This window comes from Lathyrus oleraceus, chromosome 4 (assembly GCF_024323335.1).
Source record: "Lathyrus oleraceus cultivar Zhongwan6 chromosome 4, CAAS_Psat_ZW6_1.0, whole genome shotgun sequence".
NCBI classification, from domain to species: Eukaryota; Viridiplantae; Streptophyta; class Magnoliopsida; order Fabales; family Fabaceae; genus Lathyrus; species Lathyrus oleraceus.
Window position 1 is genome coordinate 473,362,111 of NC_066582.1, and position 27,075 is coordinate 473,389,185.

Consider the following 27,075-nt stretch of genomic DNA (forward strand, 5'->3'; position numbering starts at 1 on the left):
TACAATAAATATTTACTTCTATATTTAATTAAAAAATAAATACTTCTCATAAATTTCCGAATCAAGCGCATTAAAATAAATTTTTGACCATTTAATGCAAAATAATTTTCATCCACACAATGTGGTATTGTTCAAAACGAGACAACTAACAATTTGCAATTACCCTACATGGGCCACACACCTTTTTTTTCTTTGACAATTTGCTTTCTCTTTTGATTAATTTTCAATCTTTTGGATAATCTCTAGGTTGAAAAACTTTGTGAACTCAAACACGTTTTGGTTGAAATTGTATGCACAAAAAGACAAGTTATATATTCGTCACATACTCACATGCTATATTACTTTTGAGATTATGCTTAAAAAAACTTGAAAATATGGTAATCTAATAATCAATCAATTTCTATAATAAAACTAATGATGCGAAAACATTGGACCTAATTGATTGACAAAAATAATACATACAAATATATATAAAAATGATCTCTTATAAATCTATATATGAAGGCTAAAACATTCTTCTAAGTGCCTTAAGTTAAGGTCATAATGAACTTAAATCCCTATAAGTTAAGGTCAAAGTGTTGTTGATCTTTAGGTTCACCTCCTGAAGTACTATTACCCTCATTTTTGTGATTGTAAATTTGGTAAGGTCCTCTAGCAATGACCCTGCAACAATTGGAAAATTTAATTAATTATCATTGACTAATTAAAAAGAAAAGAAAATTATAAAAAAATAATAATAATAATGGTTCTTACCTTTCTTTTCTTTTTTCAAGAAATTTAAGAAGTGAGGCTCTTCTTGGATATCTCATACTATCTGTTTATTGACAAAAGTAAATGTAACATTAAATTAGAGTTTGAATGTTTTTACATGCTTGCTTATAATGTTTGTTTTCTTTGTTAATATGAAAAATGAAGTAATTAAAGATGTTGATTTAATTAATTTACCTGAACAATTGGTTTGGTTTTCTGGTTTAGATGTTTCTAAGGCTGTAGTGTTTGGTTGAGGAATTTGGTGGGATTCCTTTGATTTTGGTTTTGATATTTCACTTGTGACAAGTGCAGAGGGGGGATTTTCTTCTGTGTTTGAATTTTCAGAGGCTAACTTTGTCGCCAATTCCATGATCTCGGTTGCGTTCGCGGGCGCGAAAGCATCGAATACTAACATTTTCCCGGCGTAGAAGATTGTCAATTGCGGCGTTTCAGGAGCTGTAGTTGATCTATAAGAAAAATAAACAACAATAAGAAAATTGTTTAAGAAATAATCTAGAAGAAAATGAAAACGTGTCTCTTTTGGTTGAGATCGACTAATCCAAAGGGACCAATCCAAGCGTCTACTTAGGAGACTCATTTAAAACATAGTAGAGCTCTTTATGAATTGACCCAACCAACTCAGTAATTGTTAGCACCGAGTAGGATTCGAACCTAAAACCTTTAGAGAAGCACGCTCTCAGAACCCTAGTAGGACTCGAACCTAAAACCTTTAGAGAAACACGTTCTCAGAACCCTAGTAGGATTCGAACCTAAAACCTTTAGAGAAACGCGCTCTCAGAACCCGAGTCTTCACTAACACGTCAACTCCTAGGGATTTCTTCCTACAATTAATATTCAATAAATTTAGACTATAATTTTGTTTTCGTTATGATCTACTAGTGTGGTTGAGATCTGGTGATCCATTTCTTAACAAATCAGATCTATACTTATTTTGATCTTGTGATTCAACCTTACAAAACCGGTCAGATAGTGAAAACTTAATAATCAGATCATATATTATTCGATGCGAGACTCTTAACACAAACACATATAGAACCCTGATTCACAATTCAACCAAAATTGATCTCGAGTACTATTCAAATATTTCGACCTTAGCTAAAAGCTCATAAACCTATGTCAGATCTAGTCACATAGTAACAAGTTTCAAATCTAAATTATATCATCATTCACAACCTATGTCATAGCTAATTTACATCAAAAACTTTACTTTCTATATTTGGTTAAAATTTAGAACAATAGCATAAATCAAAACTGTCACAAAAAAACACACACACCTTGTATTAGACCTTTTAATGCAAGGATTTTCCACAAGCTGAGGAAGAGAATCCATAGCTGAAGCATTTAGTCTCAAACCACCTTCTGAGTTTTGCATATTGCCAAACAAATCCTTAGCACCTACTAAAAATTCCAAGCCAAAAACAATAAGCAAAAACTCACAAAAAAATTCATAAACTTTTATACAACATTTCCATGTAACAAACTAAGTACTAATCCGTACCTTTAGGGTCAATTTTCCCAAACATTCCAGAAGCAGAATCACCAGAAATTCTCTTCTCCTTCAAGAATTGACTCAAGAGACTACAAGTCTGTGAAAACTTGAACTTCTCCGGCGCCTTACCGGCGGTTCTCCGGCCATCAGACGAAGTATTAGGTAAACTAGTCATTTTCAACAAAACCCACCAAAAAAATTCCAACTTTGGAAGATTTATCACAAAAGATTGAATCTTTGATGTTTGGTTAGTGACCCTTTAGATGAAGAAGCTTTGTTTTGAGAGTGTTTTTTTTTGTTCTTCTAAAAGCTTTGTTTGTTCCTTGAAGTTTCTCTGGTCTGAACAATGAGACCATGTGGTCTTTATCTTGATAATTTTTTATTTTTTGATAAAGATTTTCTTTGAAATATTAATAAAATATTAATGTGCGTTATTAGAATATTATTTTAGGTTTGAAGCACGTGTTTTTAGTGTGTGAGAAAAGTAGGCATAGGCTGTTTTAAAGTACTGTTTGGCCAGTGGGAAAGCTCAGCCACTAGCACACACAAACACACGAGAAAAACAAGTGTTTTAAATGTCTTATGCTTAGAAAAAAAGAAAAATTTAGTACTTGTTTGTGTTAGATATAGGTACACAATTTTTTATATAGGATCTTGTATGTATTATCACACACACACCTTGTATTAGACTTTTGTTTGGCAATTTTAAATGTATATGGAATAGTATATGATTTACTCCTCCTTAATCAGATTTTTTTTAATGAAAAAAATATTTTAAAAAATTGTTTGATCTTTTAAAGACTAAAATACATTTTTAGTTATTAATTTTGAGTTTAAGATCTGGTATGGATCTTATTTATATTGAATATGTAACTCTATTAAATTGTTTCATGTTCATTATTTTCGTCAATGGCTTGAACGATATTAAGTTTTTATCACGTGGCTGATGTGCCTGCAAACAAAATTTTAATTTTTGATTTCTTTCCCACATTTAATAAAATTAATTAAGATTTTTTGAAATTTATTTTTTCTCTTTACTATATTTTTCTTTTTTGTTAAGTAGTTTAGTGGCTGAAATTTGCGGTGAACAAACATGATGTTGCGGATTCGAACTCGCGTTTCTGTATTTGATGTTCCTGTATCTGATATTTTTCTTCTCTAAAATTAGGTTTCATCATAAATAATTACTAGTCGTATCAACATAATCAATATATTCCCTTCCGAAATGAGAGAGTTCAAACTAGAATTCAGAGAACCCCATATTCAAATCACGTTGGACAACTAAGTTTGGTGTGGTGATATCGTTGTACTTAAACTATCATCGTTATTGTGAATTTCATAAATTTATTTCGGGATGTTTAAACTTTTAGATAAACTCGTAATTCATTACCTAAACATTTCAATTTTGGAAATCTCTTATTCTAATTAAATTTTTTTCTTCTTAAATTGGTTGACCAACTCTATTTACTCACATGTCTTACCCATGTTATGTGTGAATTTTTTAAAGATATGTTATGATGTAGTTGAATATGAGGATGATATGTTTATCATTAATAGAAAAAGAAGATTGGATTTTTTATCAAAAAGTTATGGTGGTTTAATTAGGCTAACAACCTGTTGGAAAAAGTTGCACAAAATGAGAGAATAAATTATCGAGCAGACGAGATTGTTACATTGAAGAGTGAGTTCAACACTATAATGAAATGGATAAAAAATTGGAGGAATTTTAGTGTTATTCTAAAGAAATAAGATTCTATTGATGCACAAAGACATGGTTGTATACACAATTTACCGTTAGTTTTACATCAGGCTAATTTTAACGAATCTCAACAAATCATCTAAAAAAGAAACTTGTCTAAAAGGAATTGAAACCAATTGAAATCAAATATTTACTCCTTAAAGAAAGTAATAGAATATCAACGCAATCTGAACAAATTACTTATTCCTTAATATCTTAATACCCTTTTCAAGTTGGAGCGTGAAGATAAAGAACGCCCAACTTGGAAAGAATAAAGCCAAACTATCATTTTCTCACAACCTTCGTTAGGATATCAACAAGTTATTTGGAAGTGTGGACATATATAGGTTCGATATTACCCTTGGTAACTTCATTTCGCATAAAATAACAATCAACCTCTGTGTGTTTTGTACGCTCATGAAGTATCAGATCATTAGCAATGTGAAGAGCAACTTGACTATTACAACAAAGATGCATAAAACTATAATGCTCAATCCTGAGGGAACTCAACAATAGTTTTAACCACTTAAACTCACAAGTAGTAGGCTCCATATAGTATGCTGATAAGTGCCAAATTATGGGGAATTTATGCATGAAAAAATGACACTTATTAGCTTGATTCTTTGGATTCACGAATCAAAACCTAAACTTATGTGTAAATATTATGTAGATTAATCATTTGCAACTCATTTTATAGGTATGTTTGCATTGGAGGAGATTTGGACATCAAAAGCGGAAGAAATAGTTTAAACATGCAATTTTTGGAAGAAATCAAAGCTTCAAGTGGGGCTTAGCACGCTCAAAGCATGTTTTGAGTTGTTGAGGCAGGAGCTTCCGCGCTTAGTGTCAAATCTGGCGCTTAGCTCCATTTAAGGCGGTTTAATGTGTTTTTCTAGATTTGACGTTAAGCGCCAAATTTGGGGCTTAGTGTAACTTTTTGTTTTCTATAAATAACTTTCAATTGTTATTTTGAGATATATATTATATTTGAGAGAGAGAGAGAGAGACAAAACAACAAGAGAGGGTGCTTCTTTAAGATTAGAAGTTGGGTTCGCACCAACCATTGGAAAATCACAATTGATGCATATTCATCTTCATTCTTCTCTTTGTATATAGCTACAATGAGTAGCTAAATCCATTTCTTGTTGGGATTGGATGTAAGTTCATCATAACAATATGTATTTTTATTGATTATGGTGTTGTATACAATCTTTTTATTAATCTATATCGATGTTATCCTTATTTACTTGTTTTACACATTGATTTGATTTATTATTAACAAATACTCTTCGAATCTCGATCTAGGATAATCATCTATTAGATGCTAAAATCTAGACATAGATTTAGATTTAACATTCACTCGAGTATTGAGTCTTAATGCTACCGAATTGTTTAATAGAGCGATAGATCGTCGATTCAACAATACGGTTGAACTCTCGTCAAGAGTTTAAACATAAACACTGTCGGCAAGCGATACTTGATGATATTGATAAATATTTAGATTGCGTATAACTGATTGATAAATTACATATTCTATCAGTGGATGAAATTCAATCCTGACAAGCTCTCATCTTCTTGAAACTTTATTTATCATTCATCCGTTTTACACTTTGTAGCTTTAAACCATCAAACATCTTGCAAACTTACGCTTAAAATCATAATAGTTGTTGAAAGAAATTGCTATCGCACCAGTCCTTGTGGATATGACAAAACAAATACTTACCCTTGATAGCAATACTTCATTTCAACAAAATAGCATCGTTGCTGGGGACTGACATTTAGATATTAAAGCATTACAATAGTTTATATCTTTTTAAGCTTTATACATTAGTCTCTCTCTCTCTCTCTCTCTCTCTCTCTCTCTCTCTCTCTCTCTATATATATATATATATATATATATATATATATATATATATATATATATATATATATATATATATATATATATATATATTTCCCATCACGTTTGCTTAAGTGATGGTTAAGGGTAACTGCTGGTGAAAGAAAAATAACAAAACCAAGAAGCACAAACATTTAACCAAGCAAAAGGAAGCAACAAGAGGGAGTGTCTACTTGAAAAAGGCGTCGAGCTAATAATGTAAAACAAGCATTTGTCGGGAGGCAATCCAACTTTATAAGTATTTAATAGCTTTGAATTAAGTAGTTTAAGCCTTAAAGAGTGAAAGTGGATGGAAAGTTTGACAAAAAATTTCATTTTGAAAATTTTGGGCAGCTAAGCCAACACTAAGTGACAGCAGAGGATGCTAAGCATGCCCTGGAAAATTTTGAGAAGCTAGAAGCACTGAGCATGCCCTTCTGTACCACTAGTTTTTTTTTACTCAGCCCACTTATTCACTTTCACTGATGCTCGTTTACCTTATCTTTGTAGTGATTTTTGTTAATTAAGTTGTGTTTTGTTTATTTTGTTTCAAGTAGATAGTAAAGTAGTTTAGTTTAATTTCAAGAGTTTTAGCAAAAAAATTGTGTTTGTTCTCAAAGTTTGTTTTTGAGTGGCTTGAAAAAGGATTGAGTGGTTATTCCAAGTTTGAATGTTTCAACTAGCAAATGCTTTAGTAATGATAAAAGCTTAAAGGAAGGTGCATGGTTTAGTTACATGTTTATTGATTTCTATACCATGACATGAATATGAAACTTGTAATTTGTATAAACATCATGTCATTCATTCTTTTGCACTACATGTTCATGATTGAATCACTTTAGATCAAAGCCTAAATGTGAGGATAACTTCCATTGTTTACTATATACATAGGAGACCAATAATTTGTTGTTTTAGCTCAGTTGATTTTGTTTAATATTGAATTTATGTTTGAAGTTACGAAAGCATGAAAATGATCAAGGCAGTTTTTTATTTTGAGCATAACAACTTGACCAAAAGTAACTTATCTTGTGCGTGAGCGAGAATTCATTAACCATTTTGAGCCTTAATGTCAGGATATATATAAATTTTAAACTATGGAATGTTTCCTTTGCATGCAAATAGTAGTTCATCATTGATTTTAGAATGAATTCTGAATTTTTTTCTAGAACCTTGAACCTTCATTTGATTGTGTAATTTTGTCTCTTACCATAGAAAATAAGGGAACATTCATACTACAATGTTGGTTGTATTCAAGTTGGGGAGAAAAATGTGGGTTGCTAAGAAGTTAGAAAATAAAGAATTTGAATAAGAAAGAGAATGGTGAAAAAGAATTGAAAAATAAATGAACAAATGTGACAATCCATTTCTGAGGTACATAAGCTTGACGTCTTAACTTGACACCCTAACATAACATTCCATATGTGGGACACATAAGCCGTGTTTTTTTATGTCAGAATCTTGATAGAAATCTTTTTGTTCAATGTATAAGCCTCGTGTCTTAGTCATGTCGATGGTAGTCCTTCAGCGGGTTACATAAGCCTATTATCTTACATATACACCTTAAGAATAATTTGTTTGGCGTTTGACTTGAACAATTATGAATATGGATCAATTTATAACTGTTCAAGTCAAATGCCAAAAACCCAAATTCAAATTCGACACTAGACTTCTAATAGTCACATCAATAGACATATAATACACATACATTTCTTTATTTGTTTTATATTATAATAATTCTTATATCCATTATCTATCAAAAAAGTTAAGAACCATGCATTGTTCTAATAGTCACTACAACTAATAGGAATATTCTAATAAGTGATATTAGTTTTATCATCAAAACTAGCACATCTAATCATTTTCTTAAGAACCGTGCATTGTTTAAAGATATTTTTTATGCGACGGGGGAGTACGAATTATCCTTTAAGAAGTCCATAAATTAAAAGGAGATTTTCAATCCACCTCCTACATATCTCAAAGAATCCTAAAATTTCTTATTTTTACATTTTTCGGAAGGACCTTTCTAAATATACAAGGATGACACAATGCAATAGTTCACCCTTAAGGTTATCTCTCCAAACTAACATGGATATTAATCAAATATATAAAAGTATTCATGTGCTTGAATAATTTCAAAATATATCAATCATTTCCAAACTAGAAAAGGCCTCACCACATATCTTAGGGTTAATTACGATCCTATAATTTAAGTTTTATATTATACCCTAACTATCTTTATCAAAATCTTAATTTTGACAACCATGGTTAATACTAAACTCCTGAAACATAAGATATCACAAAAATAAGCACATGGATTAAATATTTATTATTTTATTTTTCATAGAATGAAAAATATTATCTTAAAAAATAAGTAATATAACATTATTGAATTTTCAGACAAATTATTATTTAACATGATGCGCTTGATAAAATTAAATATAAAATTTAGTGGTAAATTTATTTTCATTTTTAAAAAAATTTAGAGATTATAATTTAAAATCATGGATTCAAAATTACAAATAAATTAATTGTTTGTTGGTTCGGTGATTAAGGCTCAATTTGGTAGGGAAGACCATTGTTCGATTTTCATAATTATAATAGAAAATGGACTGAAACCATTTGATACCAGAACTGACTCTGAATCAGATTAATTGATTCAATTCATCCCACAACTACAACCAATGAGGGACTGAAATTATTTGATGTCCGAACTAATCCAAATCAAAATTAGTCGGTTAAATTCATTGGATACGGATGATGATTTTTTTTTATATAAATGAATAAAAATAAATAAATAATGAATAATATATATTTACTTTTTTTAAAAATAAAAATCCAATATTTTCTTGTGAGGAGAAAACCAATAAAAATAAATGGACGAATGTTAGGCAGGAACGTGAAGGGAGCGGTGTTGCGTGCCGACATTGAGAAACGCGTAGGGGGGCCACTTCAAGCCTGTGAATCACGTTTCTTTATGACTGGTGTCGTAACTGACTCTACATGAATCAAGCATGTGATTTGCAACTGTGCAAATTTTCCTCTCATATTTATTGGCTACCGTACAAATAACCCTTTCATGTACACTATTTTCGCAGTACAAAATTTCCCTATCATTTAATTGTCATTGCTAGAGGTGGTAATTTATGAGAGAGAGCGCGCAAAATTTCACATGGACTTAAGTTCATTCAGCCAGATATATAATAGGTTGGGGTCATACTACTCAGTTTTAATTAAATATAGATACAATTAGGGAAATATTCATCCCACGTCATATAATGCACAACACATATTTGAGAATCTAAAAAAAATAAAAATATACAATCATATCAACTTTTATAATTTAGTCACACATTAATTTTTGTTAAAATTTAGTTTAAAAATAATATCAATAGATTTTCAAAGATGAATTCAGAAATGTATCTCCGTAAAATTTCTGAAAGCATTTTAAGTAATTGAAAGCGTATTTATTGCATATCACATGAGATATTTTTCTAACTTTGACATTTTTTGAGGTCAACTTATATTTTAGGTCATTTTAGGTTAATTTTTTATCATTAAACCATTTATGAGTGTCATAATTTGATTCAAATATACTATATACACATTAAAAGACTCATACACTATTTCAATAAATTCAAAATGTACCGATCATACATAATTTGTTTTGAAAATACAAAAAAATAACACAACTACATCTCAAAATACAAACAAACATAAACTATTGGTATGTTTAAAACCCCATGTTTCTCCTATGTCGCATATACTGCAAGGCATTTTGTGCCTCAACAATATTAGCTTGTACGAGGGCCAATTGAGACTACCTTCCTAAAAAAGTCAAACCTCTATGTCCGATTTTGCTATATCCACAATACGCCGATAATTCCGTGACACATCATGGGCGTGATCATCCCTAGTATGCTCATCCTATAGTATCTCCTAATGAGATGACTTAGGTGGTCCTCAAACAATGTCTAGTGTCATGATATGATGTGACATCCTATAGAACCATGTGATGTACTCGTCAGCATAAGCCCATTGTAAAGGAGATGACACCCTCTGATAGTTCTTTGGTACCAAATGACTATCGAGATCCTCAAGTATGACATCAAGATCTCTGTGACGGACGGTAGGAGGAGCAAACTCTGAGGGGTGTCTCATAATAACCTCCAAATATCCAAACTGACGCATCAGTCGCTCGGGCAGATGCGCATACATTAGACTTGACCCATAAGATAACTATCCAGTGTATAAGGAAATGACATCCAACTGACACGTCTGACGGTGACAGTCATATGGGTAGAAAGCAATGTCATCTTCTACACGACGACCGAGATACACCTGGAAGGGATCGATCGCATGATTCCCTCTGAGCGGAGCATATAGATATGTGGCCAGTCCTCAATATAATTTTCCTCAAGTTGATAATTGGATATGCGAGGAAAGTTAGAGAAGGTCCATCCCTAAAAATGATTAGATAAAATATTAGTAAAAAGTGTAGCAAAAAAGTTATGAAAATAACAGTAAATTACTGTAAGCAACGTGCATCTTCCTGTCAACTGTTTTGTCTTTCAAAGATAAACTTTTCCAAACTTCGAGTACAAGTAGGCCTAATAAGTGAGGCCCCCAATTGTACTCGTGAATCTCTATTAAGTCGATGAAGTATTTAAGGTAAACCACATCGAGAATGTTACACTTTTGTCAACAAACATGTACATACCAACCAGGAACCAGAGGTAACACCTCAATGCACATTGCTAGTGGTACTCAACCTGCATATCATCACCGTCGGCATCCACAACCATCTACAGGTGGTCTTTATAAAGGTATTCCAAGAATCTAAATTTAGCATGAGCATCTCTGGTGTTAACTACCTCTTTTTGATCATCACTTAGGTCAACTAATAAATAGGTAACCATCATCTCGACGACTTCGTCTCGACTGAGCCTAAAGTGGTCTAGTAATTTTCCCCTTATAGAAAGATGTAGGAGGCATGATACGTCATCCAGGGTGATGGACATCTCGCCAATATGAAGGTGGAACGATGACGTCTCTAAATGCCATCTCTTTGCAAATGCCTTCTGCATGTTATGGTTTATGGTCTTGTACCCAAGCACATAAACTGACAAACCCAGAGTAGCGAAGAACATTCTGGAACCAATCATCTTCATTTTGTTCCAGTTCCAAAATCTTCCTTCTGTGGTTTATGGATTTTAAACATTGACACTCATGTAAAAATAAATATATAAACACGAGTCACGATTAAATTAGTATAAAGTAAATGTAATGCAAAAGTAAATAAATTTACATTCCTTCCCATACATACCTAGCAATATAATCGCCATAGAGATAAAGTAAGGAGGTGTCATATGGGCCTCCTAGATAACTATCTACACGGGAATCCACATCAGCAGCGAGTTTCTCCTAATTGGCTTCATAAGCTTCAGAGACTTCAGGGGCTTCATAAGTAGGGGACACATGGCACCGTGAAGTATATGCTTGAGACATGCGACTTTGGAAAGTAGATGGTTGTGAACCTAGGCATTATAAAGTCAATGATTCCCCATCAAACGAGGTAGCATCAACTTGTGGCATCGTGGGCCTGACCCTGACCCTCTCACGTCGTATAAATGTATGTTGGGACACACGGCCGAGCCTCAACAGGTCTTGGTTATTTTTAGCCATTGTACCTGTAATAAAACTAAAAAAATCACATCAAAATACAGTCAGGTAAAAATCCGGAGATGCATCTCCGTACACGAGTTCAAACAAAATCTGGAGATGAATATCCAATAAACTCGCGAGTTACAAAAACAGAAGAAACCCCATTGATGCCCTAAACCAGCTAACTATTTCGAATGTAACTAGTCTATAATGCATCTTAAATAACCTATTTTACCTAATACATTCATCAAATCTCAATAAAAAAATGAAATGAGAAACTTGTCGAATGAGAGTTGTTGATGAAAAGCTTGAATGAAGTGAGTGGAATGACCTAGGATTGAATATAGTGAAGTAGAAGTAGTTTTGAACCTTGAAAAATGAATTTAAAGAAACTTACTCATGATCTCAAATGGGGTTTTAGTGAGTTTGTAGCAAACTAAGAAGCAATGAGGAAGGGTCTGGCGCATGTATATAAATTAAACGGGTCTAGAGATGCATCTCCGTAAAACTCAATGAGTTTTGAATTAAGGTATGGTATAGAGATTCATCTCCGAACTCACCCTAATATTGATACGGATAGGGGTGTACACGGGTTGGATTGGACTGGGTTTGACCTAACCCTTTCAAATTTCAATGGGTTAGGTTCGTCGTCCAACCCGCAATTTTGTTTTTAAAACTGACCCGTTCATTTATGGGTTGGGTTAGTTTAAAAATTTTAAAAAATTTTAATGATTATTTTCAATTAAAAAAAATTGTTACATAACTCAGTACAATTATACTCATTTCTAACACTCAAATTCGATGAAACACATCATACAATATCTAATAAAATTCATCAACACGACATAACACTTGATAATAATATAAAATTCAACAAGACATGTTATTTCCATTAAATACCTATGTTGGAAATTATACAAAAGAAAATAAGAAACATCATTTAGTCTTAGAATTATGTAAACTCATTGGTCTATTAGTATTATTGGTGGAGAATAAACTTTTTTGGAAAAAAGATGGTTATTAGTGATATATTAATTTTATATTTTTATTTAAAATAATAATAATAATAATAAAATAAGAACTTATTAATTCCACGTCAATGGGTTGGGTCAACGGATCTGCGGGTTGCGAAACTCAAACCTGATTCCCGAACCAAAACTATACGGGTTATTACAGGTTGGGTTGGGTGTACCCGTAAATGAATGGGTTCAGGTAATTTATGGGTTGGTTCAGTTTGAGTCAGCAGGTTCGCGGATCGACCTGCACCCATGAACACCCATAGATACGGATATACATCTCTAGACTAAATTTTGGCAAAATAAGCTTAGCTCACCAATTTGCGTTGAAGAGTGTAAAAAGGGTGTGTTCAGAGATGCATCTCTGGATTCTATGGGCAATTTTGACATTTCACCATGGTAGAGAAGCACCCCATAGGGTGTAGAGACTACTCCCATAAAATTAGGAATGTATAGATAAAATTAGGGATGAGTTTGAGCTATCCGCCCCATTGAATATTGTAAAGCCGGTGAAGTAGAATAAAGCAGAATGAGGTAGAATTAAGTTGAATAGAGCGGAATGAAATAGAAATGTCATTTTATTTTTTTATTATTTATGATAGAATAAAGTAGTTTTTTTATCATTCCTCCTAAATTAGAGAGTATAAAAAGTCACTAGTACAAATATAGCTTTTTAGTAGAGGTTGTTAAGTTAGTTTACCTGCCACTTGGCTTAACAAATGACGTGGTGGTAATTATGTCAATATTTGTAACTTAGTTAGGTTTGGTGCATTTAAAAGTGACTTAAAAAATATTAAATTAAAAAAATATATAATTAACATAAATTTCTTAAGTCACATATGTTACTAACTGACTTAAGAAGCCTATTTATTAAGTCAAGTGGTGCCCACCTGACCTAAGAAGTTTTATTTACTTTTACCAAATTAAACTCCAACGTGTACCATGGGAGAATTGAACCCGATACTGATAGGTTAAAACATGTGGATAAACCAAAACCTTTCCCTATTTATTAGGGAATTTCTTAATGCACCCTATATATTACTAAGGCACCACGTGAAAATGCTAAAATGCCCCCAGATTCTATAGACGCATCTCCGAATGCACCCAATTCTGACTTAATGTTAAAATATTCTTGCGTCTTCAAACATAATCCGGAGATGCATCTCCGAAAGGTATTTGAGCTTAAATCGCGCCAGAACCCTTCTCATTCCTCATTTCTAAAAAAAATACAAACTTTGCTCAAACTCTCAAAGTTTTTTCCATCCACCAACTGCAAAATCAACAACCAAGTTCGGAGGTTCTTCAATCAACATCAAGTGCATCAGAGGCATCATCCAAGTGTGAAGTAAACTCTAAATTTGTAAGTTTTTTGATGTTTTGAAAAGATTTTGAGTTTTTGTGTAAATGAGTAGAAATTGATGATTAAGGTAAGAAATTAGTAGAAATTGCATAAATCATAGTTTAGACATACTGTAAAACATATTTGTTGGCTGAAAATGATGATTAAGCCATTATTTTTGTGGTTTGCATGTCTACATTATCGTCATTGACGAACCTAAAGAATTGTAGAAAATTATGGAGATGATGACGATCAGGTGGGGCTCCATAGAGTGTATACTATGAGAGCATACCTTCTATATCTGGTTGGCACTGCGATTTTTATGGACAAAAGTGCCACTTATATAGATGTTGTCTACCTACGATACTTAGAGGATTTAAAGTGGATCCATTAGTACAACTGGGGCCGCTTATTTGGTCTACTTGTACTCGAAGTTATCAGAGGGTTGTAGGTGGAAGACGAAGTAGGTCACATGCATTATCACATTACTGACGGTGATATTGATTGGTCTTTTAATGTTTCCATGTCATTTTCACTTCATCTTTATAACATCATTACTGATGATTCGTGTGTTCCAAACTTTTCAGTCTTAGATCCTCTAGCACTTCCCGCACATCTCCGGTTGGGCGGGTGTACCAACTTACACTGAGGATATTCCGCGTGGTACTGCATTTTCCCCGCTCAGAGGGAACCAGGCGATAAAGTCATTCAGAGTGTATCCTGACTGCTTGGTTGCTGAGGACATGTTGTCATACCCCAATTTTGTCCGAGCACTTTAAAACTTACATACATCCGAATTTGCTTTATTTTGCACAGCATAATATGCATTTCATTACGTATAATACCTAAAATATCGACCAAAATAAGTTCTAGGATGTACACACAAATTAGATGAATCATTTTTCAAATACACATAAAATTAACGAGCAAAAAGTTTCAAAATCGAGCTTGCAGACATTAGTATTATTAATCTACTGTTCGCGTAGTTTAACCTGGGTTATTCGTTTTATTTTTTTGACTACTTTTTTGGTCGCATTTTGATCATCCCGAGCCTCTTCAACTGGACATTTTTTATTTCAAAATTTGATCATAACTTGTAAGTTTCCGAGAAGTTTATTTTGCGCTGATCATTTTAGTGCATTCAGTTTAATTGTTTGAGCATTTTTGCGCATATTTTTTTATTCATTTTGAGTCCTTTTATTTTTATTCTTTTGTCAGGTTGTTTAGAAAAATTAAATAAGTTTTTCCATATCTTCATTTTAATTTTATTGTGTTTATTTTAAGATGTGTAATTTTTATTTGGATTAATTGATTTAATTGCATTTTTATCTCGTAAAGCTTCTAGAAAGTGCATTCTAGACATTTTAAAATTGGTTAGCATTTGTGTTTCTTTGATATAATCTTGACCATCAAATTCAATTTGATCAAAGGCCCATGTTTGCAATCTATATGCATTTTATCATCCAATCATAAACTAAGTAAAATAAATTGGAGAAAAAGAAGTATTTTCCCACTCATAACAAAAAACAGGTCACAAGTAAATAAGATTTCTCTCTCATTGGCTGTTAAATAAGCAAGGAAGGAAACTTACCAATCACACAAAGCCACGTATCCCCAATGATATATCACATGTATACTACTAATTCCCCAACGTGTCTTTCTTCTCACATGTGACCAACTTTCTATACCAATCCTCTCTCTCACATTTGGACAGCTGGCGCGGTGTGAGTGCAACTTTCTGTTTAGATATGTTTTGTATGATGTCAAAACTAGGAAATAACATTTATGTACATTGGAGGGTATCATCCAATTTTAATTGTGCATTTTAGTGTTCTTGCATTAGCAAATATATCAACATTGTTGGAAATGGTCTGGAAAAGATTTGTGCATAAAAATATTATGTTGTGCATGAAAAATTTGGTTTTGGGTAAAAAATACTCACTATAGGTCGACACATTCGATTATAGGTTGACCTATAAGAGACCTTTTTAAACTACAGGTCGACACATAGAGTGTACAGGTCAACACCCATACTGTTTTATTAAAGCCTGTAGGCTTTGTTCCATGTGCCGCCTTGTCAGATCGACCTATAGGAAGCATATGACCTTTACATGTCGACCTATGCTTCAAACAGGCAAACACATGACTTGTTTAGGTCGACACATGACTCTCATAGGTCGACCTATATACTTAAAATCTTGAATTTTTGCATTCTTTTCAATTCCTTTTGCCTTTTGAAGCTAGCTGAATTATACCCGAACGTATCGCACGCTCGAACATACAACAGAGTCGCCATCGAACTTTATTTATCCCCAAAGGGAAGGGAAAATATCGATAAAACCCGGGGGAAAGAGATATATTGGGTAAGGAAGTCGGTTATGCAAGGGGAAGGTATTAACACCCCAAACATCCATGGTACTCCATGGGAACCGTTTTGATTGTTCTCGCTCGAATAGGTGTGATATCTAGAGTTTACTCGCAAAAGGATAGGGAAAAGGAAAAGAAATAGATAAAATGCTCGGTGAGGATTAGGGACCTCATGCCTACGTATCCTTATAGTGCAATGAGGAATTCAGAGCTTCGTAGTTCAAGGAACTAGAGGCGGGAGGTGAAAAGAATGGTGATCAAAGTATGGTCTGAATCAAAGAATAGTGTTTTGAACTCCAACAAGGGTGAAAAGATGAACCCAAGAGTAAGGTGTCTATTACCAGTACGTGGGCTAGTAGGACTGCCACTATAAGGTAAAGCCGAAAAGACGAAGAAATAGGTGTTTGGGCACAGTCCCAAACATCTCTTGGTTCACAAGGTGACGCAAGAAGGAGCACAAATAGGCAGTGTGCTTGGCTCAAATAATAGGTATATCACATGGAGTGAAGGAAGGTAGGATAATGAATGCATCATGGAAATGAATGGAATGAAGTGACCGAAGTCACAAAAATGAAGTATTTGGTGATAAGCAATTGAAGAAGTATCGTTTGAAATCGAAAGGTGAAAGTGTATTGGAATCCATAAGAGAAATGGAATTCATGCCATAGAGGGAAATGGCTTTGACCGATACGTGGACCAGCAAGCCGCCACTATAGGGTGTATAGCCAAAAAAGAAGGAATTAAATGTTTGAGGTTGTAGCCCAAACAACTCTGGGTAGAAAGGAGGACTGCATTAGGTGTCCTAAAAGGATGTATATGGAATTCCAAAGAAAGTGTATTTCGATGTCAAAAGAATAATATGTCACTGGAGTAAACGGTTTATGATCGAAGGTAGATAATGAATAGTGAAAGATATGGATGGTGCCATAAGGCGAATGAGGAATAATTATAAGTATGGTCACCAAGGGTTCTCATCCTCGTGCTTACATATTCTCATTGTGCAATGAGAAAGTCAAAGCAATTGTAGTTCAGAACCACGAGAACAAAAAGAGAAACATTTGTCTAAGCAATAGAGGCTCACAAGACAAACACCAATTCAAGGAATGATTGTAGTACTGGATGGTACAAGGAATAGTATATCACTTGCTGGGGAAACCAATAGTTCGAGATCTAATAAGGATAGTATCTTGGATCCAAGAAGGATAGACTCCGAATCAAAGAGCAAGGTAGGCATTTACCAATATGTGGACTAGCATGCCACCACTATAGGGTAGAGCCAAAAAGAAAGACTGGATTAAGTGTTTGAGGTTATAGCCCAAACAACTCTCGATTGAAGAGATGGACTGTCGTTAAGACATCCCAAAAGGATAGACAATGAGTCCAACGAGAAGTACGATTGATCTCAAAAAGATGGTACAGATTGCATGAATAGGGTAGCAATAGATAAGGTAGATTGATAAATAAGATAGCTCACGAAGAATTTGAATTCTCCTGCCTACGTATCCTTATAGTGCAATAAGAAAATCAGAGCATTCGTAGTTCAACCCACTAGGACTGAAAAGGAAAGAGATTCGATAGGATTGCCCAGAGGCGAGGTAGATTGCTTAACAAGCAAAGAGGTGGTACTAACCAAAGATGGGGATTAATCACAAGGAAAAACAAGGTTTAGCCAGAGTCCGAACTCCATAAGGCGAGAATGCCAAGATCTGTATCTTATGGGCAAAAAGTAAAGCCAGAGTCTGAATTCCATGGGCTGAAGGGGGTTTGCCAAGGTCTGAACCTGGAGGCAAAGGATCAAGTCAGAGTCTGAACCCCATGGGCTAGAAGGTTGCCAAGGTCTGCACCTTGAAGGAAAGCCAGAAAGTAAGACATAGTCTGAACTGATAGGTAATACCTGAAGCTAAAGATTGAGAAATGAGCATGCGACCCTTGCATGGAATGGATGAGGATTGACTGATCGGAATTGAGGTGATATGAACGGATAGAGAAGAATTTCTGTTGTCGCTTGTGTTGACGAAGACCTTATCAATCGTTCGATTCGAGTTGCGCTAAAGTCTATGAATAGAGGTGAATACGATGAGCGTTGTGTCATTCGTCCCATACCCAAAGATACTCATAGTGGGGGTAAGAATTCCCATTCCTCCTCCATTGCTTAAGGCTCGTGTCGTACAACTTGATCCATCAGAGTCAAAGTCATCTTCAGAGCCAGACTCACTTTAGAGCCAGAGTCATCTTCAGATTTAGACTTTCCTTCCGAGTCAGAATCACCTTAATAGGCAAAATCTCCTTAAGAGGCAAAATATCCTTCAGAGATAGAATCAGACTCTAGTGTTGACACTGCACTATAGTTGGATTGGGACTTGCTCTAATCTAATGTTTCTGATTCTTTCACCATGACATATCTTTTGACTTTAACTTTGTTGGTGACTGGATAATAGAGCTTATAAGCACATGTACTACGGTAACCTATAAGCAACATGACCTTGCTTCTATAATCTAATTTCCCTATAGTAGCATTTGATATATGTTTATAACATACTGAACCAAACACCTTGAAATGATACTTTTCTTTCTTCTAGTCTACTTCTCAACAGGAACTACTTCATTTAACTTCTTTTTTGGACATATGTTGAGAACATATGTTGATGTGTCAATTGCTTCACCCCATAATTGCTTAGGCATATTCTTCTTTCTCATCATGCTCCTTGTCATGTCAAGCAGAGTTTTATTTCTCCTTTCAGCAAGACCATTATGTTGTAGAGTGTATGGAGCAGTCACCTCATGCTTAATACCATGTTCTTCACAAAAATTCTTGAACTCTATTGAGTTGAACTCACCTCTACCATCAGTTCGGAGGATCTTCAACCTTTGTCCACTTTGATTTCCAGCCTTCACTTTGAACTTCTGGAATTCAGCAAACACCTCATGTTTGAACTTAATAAGGGCTACACATGTCATTCTTCTGAATTCATCCATAAATGACACAAAGTACTTGTTCCCTCCAAGTGAAGGTACCTCAAATGAAACACATACATCATAATGAACCATACCTAGAGCATATGTTACTCTTGAAGGCATTTCTGATGAGAATGTAAATCTTGGTTGTTTGCCTCTCATGCATATATATCACATGGTTCTATGATTCCAGAATCTTAGGAATTCCATGGACCAAATTCTTTGAACTCAGATGCCCTAAAATTCTATAGTTCAGATTCCCCAATCTCTTGTGCCACAACTCAATTTCCCATTTATAACTTCTTGCATTAAGGCATTAAGGGTCTATTGTTACAACATTCACCTTGAATGTTTTGTTTCTTCCAAGTTCATACTGCGTTATCATCTTCTAATTAGAGTCATCCAACTTTAAGAGATTGTTCTTCATGGTAACTGAAAATTATTTTTCAATCAGCTGACCTACACTCATCAGATTACTATTCATGCAAGTAACATATCATACATCCTTGATCAATACAATTTTGCGATTGTTCAACTTAACTCTGACATTTCCCATTCCTTTAGTATTCAGATACTCAAAATCAACAAATTTGATCTTGGTCCTTTTACCAGAGTCAAAATCAACCAGGCATTGCTTATTTTCAGTTAGGTTATTTGAGCAACCAATGTCCATCTACCACCAGTCTACCATTGATCCACCTATATTCTCATATGCAAATCACTCAGTTATCACCAACACTCGTGTTTCCCAAACCCTGAGAATTAAGATATATTTTTCTCTCTGATTTTGAACTTCAATTCAACGCGAATTTCATAACCGAATTCAATCACACACCTTACTAGACTCATATTTCCCTATGAATCAAACCGGAGCTCTAGATACCAAGCATTGGAGTTCAACAATAAATCTCCATTAACAAATAACAAGAAGATGAAGAACAGTTGCAGAGAATTGAGAAAAGAGAGGCAATCATGTAACTAACTTTCTAATCTCAAAATTGAAAGAACTGATTCTGTTACAAATTCAATTACAATTGAGTTTATATAAACACCCAAATTAAGCTCAAATTCACATGAAACTTAAATGCAAATGAAACTCAAAACTAAACTAACTTGAATGTTGAATTACATTCAACATAAACAAGTTTGGAAAATCCACATAAACCTGAATTCCCTAATGAGCAGGTGCCTTAAAGTTAGATATTTCCCTACTATGGATATACTAAAAACCAACATAGAAAACAACCCTAGTTACTTACGGAGAAGTATTCATGAATATATTAATATCATTATGAAGGAAACTTGCTAGAGAGTAGGTAATGCAAATTCCACTAAAATATGGTCCCGTAACTGGCTGCCTCATCATGTCGTACCCTAAAATTTCCCCTCCCTTTTTCATCTTTCCATCTAACTTATGACTTGAGATTCATCTGCACTCATTCATACCTCATTCATATGCATCATTCACTCATGCTAACATTTTCTAATAAGCATCATAGATTTAAAGCTTGTGGATAATAAAAAACTAGGGTGTTGCTTGAGGATTATGATATTGCTCATCATATGGAGAAAACCCTAATTTTACACCCTCTGGGATCTTGATTCATGGAGTCCATATCATGACTTTCATCTATATATTCAAAACCCTAATCCTTGAGGCTTCAGCATGGAGATTGCATCATGATTCTCACCTATGCACTAAGCCTTAGTTCTTGATCTTGGGTGCCTGTGGATCATGTGATTTGCATTAGGGTACTGGAAGTTCTAGCTTCTTGGTTCATGTCATTAGTGGATCATCTGGATTGGAAGCCTTACCTATTGGTTTTAAGTCCTTGATTGTTTGATTTGCATGGAACCATAGCTCATGGACTGTAGTATCTGATCATTTTGGTTTGAATCATGCCTTTATTCTTTGGTATCTTTCATCAAGTTCAATCATTGATTAACCATGGCTTACTATATAGTGATCCATTTGGTTTAAGGCTTTATTTCATTCATGCTTCATTCATGTTTTCCCGCGAGTCCATAACCATTTGATTCAATCTTTATGGTGCGTTCATTAGTTCTTGATTCATATTTTTCATTCATAGTTCACTTGGCCAAGTGTTATAAGTCCATAGTACATTCAAAGGTATGATTCAAATGTGATTTTTTGAAGGGATTTTATTTATTTAAGAAGAAATACCTTTTGCATTAATTTAAAGATCATTCTATTCAAATGAAGAACCGTTCATTCATTCATACAACACTTACATTGTCCATTACAAAAGAAAAAGAAATATAATTTTCACATAAGTTGACTTTTGGTCAACTATTGGCTTTTTGGTCAACCAGTTCACCAAAGTCAACTAACCTATTTTTCATTTCCTTTTCCTTCCAAGTTTCCCAATGCTCAATTTGCTTGATTTTTGGTGAATTTCACTCTTGATGACATGCCTTGAACACCTCATATGTGGGCCTTGGCCTTTCCACCTTTGCATATATGTCCATGCAAGAATAGGATTCCACATGGGCATATAACCAAAACCAAAAGTAGGCCAATATTCATGACACGTACACACCAAACTACAAGTCAAAGCATTGTAATCATAATAATCCCAAACACTTTAAAATCAATTCAGTTCTAACAATTTCTAGCCATCATTGACAATCATGCAAAGCAGTCACAAATGCATTCAACCATTAACAATAGACCAATCCAAACACATTCCATAACAACCATGCATCATAACAGCAACCATGGCATAATTTCACTATATTACAAACTAGCAACAATACAACCATTCACTAAACCTGCACTAATGACTGCTAACTGATTTTGTTCCAACAGGACAACTAACACCCCACATGCTAACTAAATTAACAGTTTTTCTGAATTAAAACCATAACTAACATCAAATAGTTTTTAAATAGAAAATGAGAAAATGTCATAACATGCTGGTTTAGAACTGACAAACATGCATACCTTTATTTTCACTAACATCTCTAACAGAAGTTAATTCTAAATTAACCTAACAGATTGTTATTGGCATTAGCAGCATAACAGAACAGGGCAATATCATAAATAGGGGTGGCAAAATGGATGGATTGGATGGATATGGATTGGATAGTTAATGGATGGATCAAAACAATCCATTAGTCCATTAACAATCCACTAAAAGTTTTTTAAAAATATCCAATCAAATCCATCCATTAAGAATAAAATCCATTCAATCCATCCATTATCATATTTTTAGTGGATGGATATCCATCCATCCTTTTTTTTTTTTTGAAAAAAATCACTTATTTTTTTCAGATTTTTTTTTATTTTTTTTAATAAAACAATATCAGTTTTTTTTCGAGAAAAATCTTTTTTTTTCAAAAAAAATATATTTTTGTATTTTCGAAAAAAATGATTCAAAAATCGTTTTTTTTATTTTCGAAAAAAAATAATTTTTTTATATTCGTAAAAAAATAAATTTTTCGAAAATAAAATCAAATTTTGGTATTTTTCGAAAAAAATGATTTTTAAATTTTTGGAAAAAATCATTTTTTGTATTTTCAAAAAAAAAAATATTTTTTATTTTTCAAAAAAAAATTGATTTTTTTTCGAAAAAAAAAATTATTTTTTGTTTTTCAAAAAAAATAATTTAATATTTGAAAAAATTTATTTTTTTAAAATTAGATAAAAAAATCCATTGGATCGTTAAAATGTGTTGGATGGATTGGATCAATCCATGCTTATAAATGGATGGATTGGATCAAGCCATTAACTTAATTTTTATTTAATGGATGAATTAGATGGATTTTGTGTTAATGGATCCAATTGCCACCCCTAATCATAAATATTCAATCACATGATTTTCATCATTAACAATCCATAACAGAAATAAATTTCACCCATTCACATTAACAAACCAACCTAACAACAACCCTATTAACAACTCATTAACATCCTAACTAAACTATAACAGAAATCTAAATCAAAAACCGCCCTAACTGAATTGCACTTCCTACTAACATAATCAAAACTAACCATAATCTCATTAAGAAAGTCTTCATTTTCAAAATAACTAAAAAATCTCATGTGAGTTTCATCTTCATAACTAGCCTAACCACTAACCATAACAGGGTTGGAAAATCAGACAGCATCCTGCAGAAACTCTTTTGGCAAACTCAAAATAGAACCCTGCAATTTTTTTTCTAGAGCACTAATTGGTGATCGAGCAATTCACCTACACTTAAGATAAAACGCCAAGTTAGAACGAACAAAGTATCATTAACATCATTGAATGGAGTTCCACCATAACAAACTAACGGGATACACATAGAATGATAACCACCTATAACTGATTTAACAACTAATAGGACTTATTAGTTAACTGATAAGGAAAACTCATAGGGAGTCTGTCGCATCCGGCGAAAAAACAACCGGCGGGACTCAAATAAAAACACAACACAGAGCCGCCACTGCGCATTATTTATCCCAAGATAGGGAAAGGAAACGCTCAGAGAAACCTGGAAAGGAAATGGTCTTGCGACCAAAGAGAAAGGGTAAGGGAGTCGGTTACGCAAGGGGAAGGTATTAGCACCCCTCACGTCCGTCGTACTCGACGGGATCCACGTTCTAAAATAAAGAAAAGGTTGCTAAAACATCACACACACACACGGGGAACGCAGGTGGGGTTAAGAGAAGGGAGCTCGATAGGACGTCGCATCCTATGCCTACATATCTCGTCTGGAACGAGAATCAGAGCCACTGTAGTTCGGCTTACGCACGCCAAACAACACAAAACACACAAACAGATGGCAAACATGGAGCCCAACAGCCAATCATTGGACTTACGTCAGCATCCGAACCAAAACACACTCAAAAGGGCAAACGTGGAGCCCGACAGCCAATCACTGGACTTACGTCAGCATCCGAACCAAACAAACACAATCAGATGACAAGCAAACACACACAAAAAGAAAAAAAGTGCCCGGAGAGACCTCGCTCGGTCTCCTGCCTACATACCTCGTCTGGCACGAGGATCAGGGCGATGTAGTTCCCCCACGCAGGGAAAGAAAATCTAGCCAGAAACCAAGGGAAGACACACTACCAGGGAGCTGGACTCGAGCCTAGTGTTGTCATGCATCATTACCCTATGTTGAGGTTTCTACCTACTTGCACAAATGCAAGCTAATCCTATCCAGGAAGAAAGCAAGCATACAAGCATACAGATCAAACAATTCAAGCAAACATGTCAGACAAATATTCACAAAGCACACACTATAACCAATCAAGTGAGGCTCAAACAATGGGTTTGACTGCCGAAGCAAGTCATCTGTACATGTGTAGTATTCGCTCTTAACCTTGCCATTACGAGGCTAAGGTGAAGCAGATGAAAGGTGAGTGAAGATCAGACTTCACAGCTCTTATCCCTAACCAGGGAGAGCTTCAGACAAAGGAGCGTGGGTCCAGAATGGAGGGACCCTTCTACGCTCAAAGACTCTGACTCGATTGTGCAACAGCACGAGATCTTGGGTTTGTGTCCCAATGCATCAACACACAACCGTGTGAGCAGAGGGACGACTCACAGAATAGTGGGGGATAGATTGCATATCCCTTTGATCCACCAATTGCCTCATAGAGGTCTTTACCTGCTTGGCACAAATGTAAACAACCACAAACATCGCCTCTTAAGGAGGACTTCAGACAGTTGCCTGGCCAAGTAACAGGCCAGGTCTTCCAGACTACATGAAGAATAGAAGTCCTACCTCAAATGGTTTAAAACCAAGCAGCAGCAAGCAAGTTCTTAAAGAACTGTAAGCGACTAAATGTACCTGAAATCAATCAAGTATCATCAGTACTCAGACAGACAAACAGTAAACAGCAACTGTTAATCAGTTAATCTATACAAACAACACAAGCACATAAATGCAAGCTACAAGCTCAAGCTCAAGCTTCACAACCTACAAAACAAAGTTATGTTAGTTCTCCACATCAAACAAATTCAATTTTATTGACTTGAATCATTCTCCTTAAGCTTTGTGCATTTCATCCTGAAAAGTCAAACCAAATGTGAGAAACTGGACCACTAGGCCAAGCCTAGGGTCCAAAAGGGAGAAAAAATTCTAAACAGCAAACAATTCTCAACCAAAACCAAATTAATGCAAATAGAAAGCAAATGCAATTGATCCCATACTCATATCATTCACCATATTCATTTCATGACCAAAACAAGTCAAACTAGGTCAAATGCAACATCCAATGTCCAAACAGAATGAATTCCATCAAAAGCATACCAAAATAATTCCAAAAATCCTCAAATAATTCACACCTAAACAGGACATATTCAAGGTATAGCATGTCAATTTTCAGCTCAATTGGACAAAAGGAACTAGGGCAATGAAAATCAAGAAATCCAGACACAATTATTCAAGCCAATTCATAGCATCAACACATGCATTCACTTCAAAAATTCATAAATCAATGAAAACAATTAAGAAATGAATGGGACCAAAACAGGGATGTCCTACAATGTGTCTACAACCAGCATACCAAATTTCATCTCCATCTAAAACCATATGAGAATTTCACACAAGATATACCAACATGTATCACACAAGCTTGCAAAATGAGCATACAGTGAAGAAAAATATCAATCAAATTGAAAATGCCATATAAAAATCCAGAAAAATTCAAATGACATCTCAACATATCAATACTCATCCATGCAAATTTTCAATCCAATCCAACAATCATAGGTCATACAAATAAATCCAGAAAGTTGACCTAGCTAGGTGTGACACAAATTGTTACACCTAGATTCAAAAAATCATATCTCAATCATCAGGTATCCAAAAATCACAAAATTTACATGGAAATCACCATCAACATGTCCTGAATGAGCACAAAATATTTCAATCATTTCTTTACAAGCATGAGCATTTCACAATGAAAATGGCAAAACATGTAAAAAATACACACAAGTCAAAAATCAATAGGCCAGGTCAACATTTTACCATGCACAACTTGTAAAACCATGCTCATAAAAAACTAGAGAAAAAATAGGATCCATCAAAAAAATCCTCATAATTTTCTAATTAACCAATACTTTTTTATGATTTTTCTAAGATTTGGTAATTTTTTAAATGATTATTGAATTGTTTTATTAAATTAAATGAAATCCGTGGCATTGTTGTAATTATCTCCCACCGGTACCAAAACGCATCGTTTCAATAATGCAGTGGCGCAACGTGAGTGGCTAGGATTCCGCGGGAAACAACATTTGAAATTGGAACAAGCTTGGCACGGATCAAACTACAAAAATTCTCCAGAAATCTTCATCTTCATCCACGCATTTTCCGGAAATATCAAGAACACAAGAACATCAAAGTTCAACCAAAATTTACAAGCTTATATCCGTTGGAAAGGTCTGAGTGAGAGGATCACGAATATGTGCATGATTTATCCTAACTCTTCCTAAATCTCCTGGATCGAGCATTTTAGGTTTTGTCATCAAAACTAAAACTCACAATAACTCGAGCTATGTTTCATCATTTCAAAAACCAATTGCAGCATGATCACCTATGTCAAACAATCTATAAAACGCCTATAAACATTTAAGGAATGGAGAGATTCGAAATTTTGGCACCTTGCAATGGCAGTGTTGGATCTGGAGGCGTTTGCGCGTATGGATTCAAAACAGATGAAGAAGAATGATAGGTGAGTTGACTGCAGCTTGTAGCTTGGCTCGAATTTGACTCTAGTGCAAGAAATCTTCAAATGCCATGGTTGAATCAAGAATGGACAGTGGCGATTCGTGGAGATTTTGATGTTGATCTTCCAAAACAGTTGAAGAAGAAGATGAATGGAGATTGAATCAAAAAGAAATT

At 34.3% G+C, this 27,075-nt stretch overlaps 1 protein-coding gene across 4 annotated transcripts; it reads right to left on the reverse strand.

The window, feature by feature from the left end:
* Positions 1–415: 415 nt before the first annotated feature.
* LOC127076243 (jasmonate ZIM domain-containing protein 1) lies at positions 416–2,626 on the reverse strand. Of its 4 annotated transcripts, none has more exons than XM_051017841.1 (5): positions 2,270–2,626; positions 2,058–2,166; positions 946–1,217; positions 754–814; positions 416–663 (listed from the first exon to the last, which is right to left on the reverse strand). In XM_051017841.1, the coding sequence occupies exons 1-5, from the start codon at positions 2,433–2,435 to the stop codon at positions 558–560; spliced, it is 714 nt and encodes a 237-aa protein (XP_050873798.1). In that variant the 5' UTR covers positions 2,436–2,626; the 3' UTR covers positions 416–557. The 4 variants fall into 4 exon arrangements, with proteins under 4 accessions (XP_050873798.1, XP_050873797.1, XP_050873796.1 ...); XM_051017840.1 differs by having other exon boundaries at positions 2,058–2,169; positions 2,270–2,623; XM_051017839.1 differs by having other exon boundaries at positions 2,046–2,166; positions 2,270–2,620.
* Between the last annotated feature and the right edge of the window lie 24,449 nt (positions 2,627–27,075).

Coding starts and splice junctions, on each gene's coding strand:
- LOC127076243 (XM_051017838.1), bottom strand. CDS start 2,435: ATGACTAGTTTACCTAATACTTCGTCTGATGGCCGGAGAACCGCCGGT. Junction 2,170..2,269: donor TGGGAAAATTGACCCTAAAG/GTACGGATTAGT, acceptor TGGAATTTTTAG/TAGGTGCTAAGGATTTGTTT. Junction 664..753: donor CTTGAAAAAAGAAAAGAAAG/GTAAGAACCATT, acceptor CAATTGTTGCAG/GGTCATTGCTAGAGGACCTT.